The sequence below is a fragment of the Cebus imitator genome, unplaced genomic scaffold (genome assembly GCF_001604975.1).
Source record: "Cebus imitator isolate Cc_AM_T3 unplaced genomic scaffold, Cebus_imitator-1.0 Scaffold87, whole genome shotgun sequence".
NCBI lineage: Eukaryota > Metazoa > Chordata > Mammalia > Primates > Cebidae > Cebus > Cebus imitator.
Window position 1 is genome coordinate 3981178 of NW_016107402.1, and position 12761 is coordinate 3993938.

General features: G+C 41.3%; 1 protein-coding gene and 1 pseudogene across 6 annotated transcripts in view; one reads left to right on the forward strand and one right to left on the reverse strand.

Annotated features, from left to right (window-relative positions):
* The window catches only part of CEP85 (centrosomal protein 85), a 48692-nt gene that overhangs the window by 11980 nt on the left and 23951 nt on the right, over positions 1–12761 (forward strand). For 4 of the 6 annotated variants that reach the window (XM_017534649.2, XM_017534651.2, XM_037740684.1 and 1 more), the window contains 2 exons: positions 503–575; positions 6171–6323. In XM_017534649.2, coding sequence (XP_017390138.1) covers positions 521–575; positions 6171–6323 — 208 coding nt within the window. In that variant the 5' untranslated portion in view covers positions 503–520. The remainder of the gene's footprint in view (positions 1–502; positions 576–6170; positions 6324–12761) is intronic. The other 2 variants (XM_017534652.2, XM_017534653.2) reach the window with 1 other exon arrangement.
* LOC108308724 lies at positions 8540–11102 on the reverse strand (annotated as a pseudogene).

The following is a 12761-nucleotide window of genomic DNA, read 5'->3' on the forward strand; positions in this document are numbered from 1 at the left end:
AAAAAAAAAAAAAAATCCTTAGAAGTAAAACACTTAAAAACATAGTTACTCCTAAATATCCTTAGGAGTAAAACATGTAGAATACTTGAATATTGTTTTTTATTTTTTTGAGATGGAGTCTTGCTCCATTGCCCAGGCTAGGGTGCAGTGGCGTGATTTTGGCTCACTGCAACCTCCGCCTCCTGGGTTCAAGCAACCCTCCTGCCTTAGCCTCCCCAGTAGCTGGGACTACAGACATGCGCCACCATACCTGGCTTAACTTTTGTATTTTTAATAGAGATGGGGTTTCACCATGTTGGCCAGGCTGGCCTCAAACTCCTGACCTCAGGTGATCCGCCCACCTTAGCCTTCCAAAGTGCTGGGGTTACAGATGTGAGCCACCACACCCGGCCAAATACTTGAATATTCTATATGAATATTGAATATTCAGTTGAATGGGAACTGAGTTATAGGGAATTAAAGATACTGCATAAAACTGACTGGTTATTTCTTCATTCTACAGGTGGCTCAGATAACTGTGATGGCCATGCAGGAGAAATATCCAACTGAGGGGATCTCTCACGTCACTTCACCGAGTGAGTAGTCAAACGTTTTGGGTTAAATTCTGACTTTTGTTCTGTTTTTTCATATTCTTTAAGGTAAATGTTAAGCAAGCAAGCATTCACTGAAATACTGGTGCTAGAACCACAAAAATAACATGGGGCTTCATTGAATATAAAAACCGGTCTCTCTGAGGAAACAACTATTTATCTCTTGTCTTACATGGCTTTCAACAGGATCACATGGTTGGGAGAGGAGGACACATAAAGGATTGGAACAGAATGACTTTGGAACATAGTTCCATTTGAAATCAGAAAAACACGGCATAAATTACTGTGTTCTATGTTGTCTTTGTCCTCTGGGTGGGTCAGTCATCTGCTAACCCACAAAGATTGGAATTCTTCTTTGATGCCAACAGATTCTGTTGCATTGTTACTAGAAACTCAGGAATTTATCTTTAGAATGGATTAACAAGATTTTAAAACTTCTGTAGATATATTAAATATATACATCTTAAGTATCCATGGAGGATTGGTTCCAAGACCATCTGCAGATACCAAAATCCATAGATACTTAAGTCCCTGATGTAAAATTTTGTGGTATTTGCGTGTAACATATACATATCCTACTATTTACCTTAAGTCATCTCTAGATTACTTATAATACCTAATGCAATGTAAATGCTATGTAAACAGTTATAGCATATTATTTAGGGAATAAGAAGAAAAATAAGTCTATACACATTCAGTAAGATGCCATTAAAAAAAAAATTTGCCCCTTGCACGCACACTCTGTCTCTCATGGAAGCTTTCTGTCTTCTCCTTTTTTTCTCTCTCTACATAAATAAAATAACTCTTCTGCAAAAAAAAAAAATTTTTTTTGGTTGAATTCACACACGGAGAAACCATGGATATGGCTGAGTGCTGTGGCTCAGGCTTGTAATCTCAGCACTTTGGGGAGTCCAAGGCAGGTGGATCACCTCAGGTCAGAAGTTCAAGATCAGCCTGACCAACATGGTGAAACCCCATGCCTACTAAAAATACAAAAATTAGCTGGGTGCAGTGATGCCCACCTATATTCCGAGGTACTTGGGAGGCTGAGGCAGGAGAATCACTTGAACCCGGGAAGCAGAGGCTGAGGTGAGCCAAGATGACGCCACTGCACTCCAGCCTGGGCCACAGAGCGAGACTCTTGTCCCCCCCCAAAAAAAGGAAAATAAAAAAAGAAACCATGGATGTGGAGCGCTGACCTGACTGTATATTAAACACCTAAATATATGTATACACTGTGCAGACATATTAAGTAGATAATATATATTTCCTATAAGAAGTATTATAGAAAAATGACTTGCTGAATTCTGGGGTATTGGTATAAGAAGAGGGCACATTTAATTCAACGTAGGGTATGTTTTATTTAACTTAAAAATTTCACAGTGCCTTACTCATTATAGATATTTGGTAAATGTTTGGTGTATTCTCTTAGGCATGCTGCCTTGGATATAGTAGGCACCATTAGAAGCATTGGTTGAATCAATTCGAGATTCGTTCAGCAAATATTTTAAAAATATCTGCTATGTGCCGTACATTCTCTTAGGTTTGTACAGTTTCTTTCTTGTTTTCTTTCGTGTTTTATATTTTTGGCAGGAAAATTGTGTTTATTTAAAAAAAAATCTGGGCTATGAACATGCTTCACTGCCTTGAAGAACTCCAAGCCAAATAAAAAGACCAATATTAAAAGCAACGTAACTGGTTATTTTCTTAAAAATACATAAAAAGAATCAAATGCAACAGTGTAGGAAGACAATCACCCCTGTGTCAGAAGTCAAAACTTCTTCCAAATAAAGAATATGACCCATCCGCCATATTGAATCAACATTTGTTTCAGGACATGCCATGTCAAAATAAAATAAAGAGTCAACCCTTGCCTTTAACAATTATATTGCATTATAAAAGCACTTTACAGCTCCATCCCATCTTTAAGTATAAGTTACTGGTATGTGGGCTAATGATTATCTGGAGGCATTTCTCTATTCAGATCCATGATCCAAGTGCTCTCTGAATATTGCAAGGTGACAGTAAGTGGGAAATGGAGGAGGAAGAGGAAAGAGAGGGGACTAAGGTTCTCCAGTTTAAGGTTTTGTTGCAATGAGGGGATGAGGAAGTATGAAGATATTTTTGTTGTCTTTTTATCTTTATACTGTGTTAAGTAATGCTTACAACATAAATTCAGCAAGCTTTTCCTGAGCTGTAACTCAGAAGTTTTCTTCCTGCAAAAATGTATATACAAATGTGTTTATTATTACACAGCAATCTCACAATAACTAGTAATGATGAAAAGGGCACACTCCTAGTATATTTGTTTGCAGTGGGTTTGTACAGTTTCTATAACAATTATGTATATAATGCAAGTTTTTGGAACATAGCCTTTCCTAACAAAGCTCATTGCCTTTCTGATTTTTTTTTCTCTCCAGTAGTATCTCATTCAGATTAATAATGATCTTAATAATTGATAAGGATGCTACTGATAGGACTTGCACTGTAACACAAAAAATTTCAGCTTTTTTTTGAGACAATCTCCCTCTGTGACCCAGGCTGGAGTACAGTGGCATCATCTCGGCTCACTGCAACCTCTGCCTCCTGGGCTTAAGTGATTTGTCCCTCAGCCTCCCAAGTAGCTGGGATTACAGGTGCACACCACCATACCCAGCTAATTTTTTGTATTTTTTGTGGAGATGGAATTTTGCTATGTGTTCAGGCTGGTCTCAAACTCCTGAGCTCAAGTAATCTGCCCACCTCACCTTCCCAAAGCGTTAGGATTACAGGCATGAGCCACTGTGCCCGGCCAATTTCAGCATTTAAACTTGAATTTTGAAATAAGCATAAACCTCAATATATATACCAAAATATGTTTTTAACAAATTACTCTTTGGAATTAGGGTATGGAGTAGGTGGATAGAAAAATGGTAGTGATGAAGAATGGAAGATTAGTAGTAGTAACAGGGAGTGGTTTCTAGTAGGAAGTCAGGAAGATGGTAATAGTGGCCCTCAATATTCCTTTTTTTGTTTTTGTTTTTGTTTTTTGAGACAGAGTCTTGCTCTGTCACCAGGCGCCAGGCTGGAGTGCAGTGGCACAGTCTCGGCTCACTGCAACCTTCGCCTCCTGGGTTCAAGCAATTTTCCTGCCTCAGCCTCCGGAGTAGCTGGGACTACAGGCGCGCACCACCATGCCCAGCTAATTTCTGTATTTTTTTAAAGTAGAGACGGGATTTCACCATGTTGGCCAGGATAATCTCTATCTCTTGACCTCATGATCCACCCGCCTCGGCCTCCCAAAGTGCTGGGATTACAGGCATGAGCCACCGCGCCCAGCCAATCTTAACTGTTTCAAAAGTCCTGGCAAATTTTATGCTAGAGAGAGAGAGCTGTGTAGACTCACCACTCACCAGGAGGTCAGATTTCTTTGCTTTGGGCTAGAATTACACCAACTTAGTATAGTAGCATTGGCTAATCTCATGATGTTCAGAAACTCTGTTGCCTATGTATTCTATTAACAATTACAGATTATTGATTGTATAAAGATTAGGCAAATTCTTTCAAATCAAATAGTCACTGTGATCCAAAGAATAGAAGAAGTCTTTGGGGAAAGTTAGGTTGCCTTCAATAGAAAGCAGAAGTAATAACAAAAAAGGAGCAAAAGCAAAAGAAAATAGTTTTAAAAAATGGGAGAAGCACTAAACTTGGAAGAAAGGAATAAAGTAATTTGTGTCCAGATATCATTTGCCTCTCACTAGCTGAGAGTCTGTAGAACTGTATTTTCTGATATCAGCTCTCACTGACTTTAAGTTAAATGGAGGATAGGTAGCTGCCATAGTTTTTTTGCTTGTTTGATTACATGGATCACCAGATACACCTTAGGAAAATTATGGTGTTTTTTGTTTTTGAGATGAAGTTTTGCTCTTGTTGCCCAGGCTGGAGTGCAATGGTGCGATATTTCAGTTCACTGCAACCTCCACCTCCCGGGTTCAAGCGATTCTCCTGCCTCAGCCTCCACAGTAGCTGGGATTACAGGCATGTGCCACCACGCCTGATTAATTTTGTATTTTTAATAGAGACAAAGTTTCTCCGTGTTGGTCAAGCTGGTCTCAAACTCAAGTGATCTGCCCGACCTGAGGTAATCTGCCCACTCAATCGCCCAAAGTGCTGGGATTATAGGCATGAGCCACCACGCCCAGCCAATTATAGTGGTTTTTACAAAAATAATTTAAATTTTAAGTCTTTGCTAGAATGTCAGTGAATCAAGTATTTTTGAACACCTCCTGCCTACCTCCCACCAAACAGAATACTTTAAGTCAAATAAATATCATCAGTCTTTTTGTCTTAACCTGCTCAGCAGTTTTGGTGATTTCTTCACATTGCTCTCAAGATAAAGCCCGAGACTCTTCAGATTGACTTTCAAAACTCACTTTGATCTCAATAGGATTTACCTATTGAGGGTACCCTGGTCCAGTGAAGCAGTTATTTTCAACTGGGGACTGGACTGCTTGTTGCCCTAGGAATCATTTGGAACTATATGGTTATTTTCTGGTTTCACAATAATGGTGGGCTTGGTTGAGGGTTGCTGCTGGCATTCAGTAAGTGAGAACCAGGGATGCTAATTGTCATCCTTAGAATGCCAAAAGCACCACTGAGAAACTGTAAGAGGAAAGAATGGGAGGTTTGGAATCAGAGAGAACTGTGTTCAAATATTAGGCTTCCCTTGTGTAAATTTGGGGTGGCAATACTTTTCAGTAAGTAGGTAGGCAAGATTATGTTTGTAAGGTGCTGGGGCTTACAGGTTTCAATAAATGGCCACTGCTATTAAATATGATTCTTGGCCGGTTGTGGTCACGCCTGTAATCCCAGCACTTTGGGAGGCTGAGGCGGGCAGATCACAAGGTCAGGAGTTCGAGACCAGCCTGGCCAATATGGCAAAACCCCATCTCTACTAAAAATACAAAAAAAATTAGCCAGGCATGGTGACGCATGCCTATAGTCCCAGCTACTCGAGAGGCTGAGGCAGAAGTATTGCTTTAACCCAGGAGGCGGAGGTTGTAGTGAGCCGAGATCACGCTCATTTGCTCTCCAAGAGCAAAACTCCGTTTCAAAAAAAAAAAAAAAAAAATTAGACAGCTCAGGCTGGGTGCCATGGCTCACGCCTGTAATCCCAGCACTTTTGGGAGGCCAATGTGGGTGGATCACAAGGTCAGGAGTTCAAGACCAGCCTGATCAAGATGGTGAAACCCCATCTCTACTAAAAATACAAAAAATTAGCCAGGTGTTGTGGTGGACACTTGTAATCCCAGCTACTCGGGAGGCTGAGACAGAGAATTACTCGAACCCAGGAGGTGGAGGTTGCAGTGAGCCAAGATTGCGCCACTGCACTCTAGCCTGGGCAACAGAATGAGACTCTGTCTAAAAAAAAAAAAAAAAGAGAGAATTAACTACCTTAGAGTAGCTGAAATAGGCACAGGAGAGAGGAAAGGGTGGGTTGCTGCTATTCTCTCATAGGTTTAGGTGATTTTTTTAAAAAAAGATTTGATGGGTTTACATCAGCTGGTTCACAGTAAAGGTGGGAAATGCCACTTGTTTCAGATTCCAGTGTGATTCAGAAGGGCAATTCCCTGGGAACTGAATGGCAGACCCCAGTTATCTCTGAGCCCTTTCGGAGCCGCTTCAGCCGCTGTTCAAGCGTAGCCGACAGTGGGGACACAGCCATTGGTACATCATGTTCAGATATTGCAGAGGGTAAGTCTGTATTAATGATTTGATTACCAATAAGCATTGTCCTTTTCAGATTGCATTTTGGGTATATTGGCATTTCCAGTTTCTGCTATTTCTAGAATGTTCATAAGGTCAGTCCATTTCAGTCAAGGAGTCTTTCATTCTTCTTACCCGATGCTTCTCACATCTGGTCCCTTCATCTAAATGTCTATTTTTTATCTTATCTAAAACAACTTTTTTTTGGGGGGGGTGACACTCTGTCACCCAAGTTGGAGTACACTGGCCTGATCATGGCTCATTGCAGCCTCCCAGGCTGAGGTGATCCTCCCACCTCAGCCTCTCAGGTAACTGGGACTACAGGTATGCACTACCATGCCTGGGTAATTTTTTTGTGTTTTTATAGAGATGGGGTTTCGCCATGTTGCCCAGGCTGGTCTGGCCTCCTGGACTCGATAGAACCACCTGCCTTGGCCTTGCAAAGTGCTGAGATTACAGGCATGAGCCCCTTTTAAGCAACTTTCTGATAGGTTAATTGGCCTCAAGTCTTTCCTTCTGCTGCCAGATTACTTTTGCTGAAAGCCTAATTTCATAGTTATCCTTTCCTGTAAATCTTCGATAACGCCTATTGCTTGGGCGATAAAGGTCAGAGGCTTCAGTTCTTCTGTGATCTGTCCCTATCCCACCCACTCAAACATATTTCCTGCTGTCACCAGGTCTGAACTTACAGGCCTATTTTTTTGTTTTGTGTTTTTTTGTTTTTATTTATTACTTTTTTGAGATGGGTGTCGCTCTGTCACCCCGGCTGGATGGAGTGTAGTAGTGCCATCATGCTCATTGTAGCCTTAAACTCCTAGGTTCCTGAGTAGCAGGGACTACCGGCATGAGCCGTCACACCCAGCTGATTTTTTTTTTCTTCATTTTTTTGTAGAATTGAGGTCTTGCTATATTGTCCAGGCTGGTCTCAAACTCCTGGCCTAAAACGATCTTATTGCCTCAGCCTCCCAAAGTGCCGGAATTACAGGCAAGAGCCACCATACCCAGCTTGTTTTTGGTTTCTGATACCAGGGTCTTTTTTTCTTTCTTTAATCTGGGCCCATGTGTGTGATGCCTCCCTCCTCTTGCCTTTCCTAGCTATGCTGATCATACTATTCAAGATCCAGCAAATGTCCCACAGGCTTTTCCCATCCCTTATACTCATTAGTCATATCATTCTTTTTGCATTCTTGTACCTTTATTATCCCTGCCACTTGTTTTGCACTTAAGTAACAACTGCCAGGCAGTACTTTATAAGGGTATTTTGTTTTTCCACTTAGATTGGTTAGTTCTAGAAGGCAGAGGACCTAATGATAATAATTACTGTTGATTATATGCTTTGTGATAGATACTATAAATATTTTCTGTATTATTTCACTAAAGCCCTTAAGAACCCTATGAAATGTCTTATTTTACAGATGAGAAGGTACTATAAGTATTTTCTGTATTATTTCACTAAAGCCCTTAAGAACCCTATGAAATGTCCATTTTACAGATGAGAAGGCTGAATTTAAAAGTGTTTGAATGAGTTGCTTAAAGTCACAAAACTAGTCATTTTGATCATCATATGTTGTAATTTTAAACCATCTACTCCACAGCCACTAGGATGGATATACTCCAAAAGATAGTAAATCCCAGCTACTTGGGAGGCTGAGGCAGGAGGATCACTTAGCCCAGGAGTTTGAGACTAGCCTGGGCAACATAGTGAGACCCCGTCCCAAAAAAAAAAAAAAAAAGATAGTAAGTATTCGTTCAACCACCTTGTTACACAGGTTGTGTGTGTGACTCTATTTTTAATTCCTTTAGGAAAATACATATGTATTTCCTTTCTGTACATTATTTTTAAATTATAGCAGCTTTTTTGGTGAGAATGTAGAGAAATGGTCTATGCATTGCTAGCAGGAATGTAAAATGTTGCAGCTGCTTTGGAAAACAGTTTGACAATTCCTCAAAAGGTTAAACATAGAGTTATTCATGACCCAATAGTTCTACTCCTAGATATATACCCAGGATAAATGAACACGTAAGTTTTTTTGTTTGTTTGTTTGCTTTGAGACAGAGTCTTACTCTGTCACCCAGGCTGGAGTGCAGTGGCGCAATCTTGGCTCACTGCAACCTCCACCTCCTGGGTTCAAACGATTCATTAACACACCCGGCTAATTTTTGTATTTTTAGTAAATAGGGGGTTTCACTGTGTTGGCCAGGCTGGTCTGGAACTCCTGACCTCCAGTGATCTGCCCACCTTGGCCTCCCAAATTGCTGGGATTACAGGCATGGGCCACTGCACCTGGCCTCTAATCTTAACTCATACATTTTGTTTATGAATCTGTCTTAGAGTCTAGTTAACAAGAATCCCTATAACTGGTATACAGTATAGTTCATTATTGCATCTTTAACTGATCTTTAAACTGAATAACCATGCGTTTGATTCCACCCTTCACTAAGGTGTTTTACTTTGGAAGATTCTCGAGGGACAGAGTAGAGGTAGGTATTGAAGAGTTCAGAAAGCTTTCAGCTCTTTTCAAAAGACTGAAATAGTCACTGGCGTAATTTAGACTACTGAATTTCTTCAGGTGTAGACTGAAGTAACTGAGATTTAGTAATAGCTGAATCTATGTTTGCCTTACCCTGGCTAAAAATTAGTTGTTTTTTAGGGCGGGGAGGGGGCGGAAAATGTAGTTAAGTAGAGGAGAGATTTAGAACTATATTCTTAAAATGGCAAAACCCCAATGTTTTTGGGAAGTGTAGCCTTCTGTAAATAAAAATCACATATCCCTTTTTTTGTTGTTGTTAAGAAAATTTTTGTGGTTTTATTATATCATGAGGCATTGAAACATCTGAACAAATCAATGTCTGGGCAGTGAGGTAGCTGCTTTCTCCTTCACATCTTTGGGTTACTAGAGCAACTCGTCAGTAGATTAAGAAAAAAAAAAGGATAACATTTTGCATTACTTAAGTCTGTCCAAGGCATGTGCTTGTACAACACAAACTTCTCCCGTCATATGCAACTAGTCTAGCGTCCAAACATCATGCCCAATATCTCTGCGGCGGCAGCACACTGCTGCGACCCTGCTCACTTGTGCATATTTGGAGCATCTAGAGGAGTGGGAATAGTATTGGGAAGAGGAGGGAAGAGGAAACAGCATGAATGCCTGGCTGAGAGGAGGTCAGCTGAAGTTGTGCAGGGCGAGCCTGAACATGTCATTGGTACAAACCCAAGCACTGTTGATGTTCTTTAATAGAAACATCTGGTGGAACCCTATAATGGGGTCTTCATCCGCCTGAAGCTGGCCCACAGCCATGCTGATGATGTAGCTATCTGGTGTGGGGGGGATGATCCTGCACTGTGATGCTGTGCTGGATTTTCTGGAGCGGAATGCTAGACAGCTTCTCCACAATGACAGCTTTCCCCTGGAACTGTTGTCCTTCCCACGTAAGGCATGACACGTCAATGTAAATTGCGCCTAGTTGGATTCTATCATTAACCAATAACTAGTAATAATGTTGAATGAAGCTGGATCCAGTCTGCTCCCATATTGGCTTGTCTCCCATTCTGGAGTGTCACCTGGCCTCACAGACACCCAAGGGGCTGGCACGGTGGCGGCGGCGGCAACCCAGCACGATCTGTGACTGACTGTCCCTTCCGCCCTATACACTATATTTTTTAAAGAGATAGGCCTCACTGTGTTGCCTATACTGGAGTGCAATGACTGTTCACAGGTACCATCATAGTGTATTATAGTTATGAACTCATGGGTTCAAGTGATCCTCCTGAATTAGACTACTGAGTAGCTGGGCCTACAGAAGTGCAACACCTGCCTGGCTCTCATACACTAAATTTTAAATGCCTTTGAAAATTGTAGAAGGTAGAGGTCCCTTTGAAAATGAGCATTGCTATTTTGTTTCAAAATATTCTAAAACACAAACTAGACTTAGGTATAACTCAAGAGTCCCCAACTTCTGACCCGTGGACCAGTACCAGTCCATGGCATATTAGGAACCAGGCCACACAGCTGGAGGTAAGCAGCAGGCAAGCAAGCATTACTGCCTGAGCTTGTGCCTTCTGTCAGATCAGTGGTGGCATTAGATTCTAATAGGAGCAGGAACCCTATTGTGAACTGTGCATGTGAGAGATTTAGGTTGCTCAGTCCTTACGAGAATCCAATGCCTGATCTGAGGTGGAACAGTTTCATTCCGAAACCATCCCCCTGACCATTGTCTGTGGAAAAATTGTGTTCCACAAAACCAGTCCCTGGTACCAAAAAGGTTAGGGACCACTGGTGTAACTTGACATTTTATAGCACAGTTAGTCTGAATCAGGCAGTTTTCTTGACATAAATAGATAAACCCAATAGATAAGTTAAAAATGTGGACAAAGACTTCACCTTAATTTCCTAATATGCATGGTCCATTTATCATCTATAAAAAATTAGAAAAGCCATATTCGTCTGGGTCAGTTGGTAGTTTTCTTCTTGGCTTTGGTTTTGGCATTATTTTGGGGTTATCTTAGTCTATTTTCTGTTACTTATAAGAGAATACCTGATACAGTGTAACACATACAGAAAAAATGTTTATTTTGCCCACAGTTCTGGAGACTGGGAAGTCCAAAGTCATAGTGGCAGCATCTGGCAAAGGCTTTTGTACTGCATCATAATTCATGGTAGAAAAGCAGAGACCACAAGAGTGAGCCAAACTTCCTTTTTTAAAAAAATTTCTTTATTTTCTTTTGAGACAGAGTCTTATTCTGTCACCCAGGGGCTGGAGTATAGTAGTGCGATCTCGGCTTACTGCAACTTTCTGCCTCCCAAGTTCAAGTGATGCTTCTGCCTCCTGAGTAGCTGGGATTACAGGCACCCACCATTATGCCCAGCTAATTTTTGTACTTTTAGTAGAAGCAGGGTTTCACTATGTTAGCCAGCCAGGCTGGTCTTGAACTCCTGACCTCAAATGATCCACCTGCCTCAGCCTCCCAAAGTACTGGGATTGCAGGTGTAAGCCACTTCACCCAACCCAAATTTGCTTTTATAATAGCCCATTCCTTTGAAAACTAACTTACTTCTGCTAATCTATATGAGGCTTCTACTCTTATGACCCATTCACCTCTTAAGAGGCCCCTACCTCTTAATACTCTTACATTGGCAATTAAGTTTCCAACACATGAACATATGCAGGACAGACATATTCAAACCATAGCAGGGGTTGTGGACTCAAAACTGAATTTGATGAATCTAGAGGGAGAGTGGTGCTGTAGAGGGAGAATGGAAAGAGGTGTTGCTAAGTTCATGGTAGCAACCCCTCATGTGCTACAACCTAACAGCCTTCTGTTTTGTAATTGCACTATGGGAGCAGCGACAAATGGAAGAACTGATACTATGGTGCTGTTATGGAGGATTTAAAATGTATTGCATATGGTCAAGCGCAGTGGCTCATGGCTGTAATCCCAGCACTTTGGGAGGCCGAGGCTGGTGGATCACTTGAGGTTAGGAGTCCAAGACAGCCTGGCCAACATGGTGAAACCCCATTGGTGAAAAATACAAAAATTAGCTGGGCACAGTGGGATGCTCCTGTAATTCCAGCTACTCGGAAGGCTGAGGCAGAAGAGTTGCTTGAACTTGGGAGGCAGAGGTTGCAGTAAGCCGAAATCACACCACTGCACTCCAGCCTGGACGACAGAGTAAGTGAGACTCCATCTCAAAAAAGAAAAAAAAATGTGCCGGGCTCGGTGGCTCATGCTTGTAATCGCAGCACTTTGGGAGGCTGAGGCAGGTAGATCACCTGAGGTCGGGAGTTCAGGACCAGCCTAGCCAATATGGAGAAACCCTGTCTCTACTAAAAATACAAAATTAGCTGGGCATGGTGGCACATGCCTATAATCTCAGCTACTTGGGAAGCTGAGGCAGGAGAATCGCTTGAACCCAGAAGATGGAAGTTGCAGTGAGCTGACATCGCGCCGTTGCACCCCAGCCTGGGCAAGAAGAGTGAAAGTCTGTCTCAAAAAAGAAAAAAGAAAAAATATGTATTGCTTACTAGTCTTGGAAGACTTCATCACTACCAGTCTGCCTTAACTTTGTTTACTAGTCTTATGTTTAAGTTGTGAGACATTAGAAACTATGTCCTTTAACTGAGAGATTTATTTCTTGGTCCTGAGAGACTAATGCATGTTATCAGGACTTATTCAGGTATTTGTTTTGTTGTGTATGTGTCTGTGTGTGTTTTTAGTGTGGTCTTTTATATATCCCCAAGATCACCTTGAGTATAGGAAATTAAATAATATGCATATAAGGCTTGCACATCTGTTTTTAAAGTATTTATTCCTCTTGTCTAACTGAAATGTTTTACCCTTTGACCAACATCTCTCTATTGCCCCTGCTCCCCAGCTTCTAGTAACCACAATTATTCTCTCCGTTTCTATGTGTTGAGGTTTTTTTT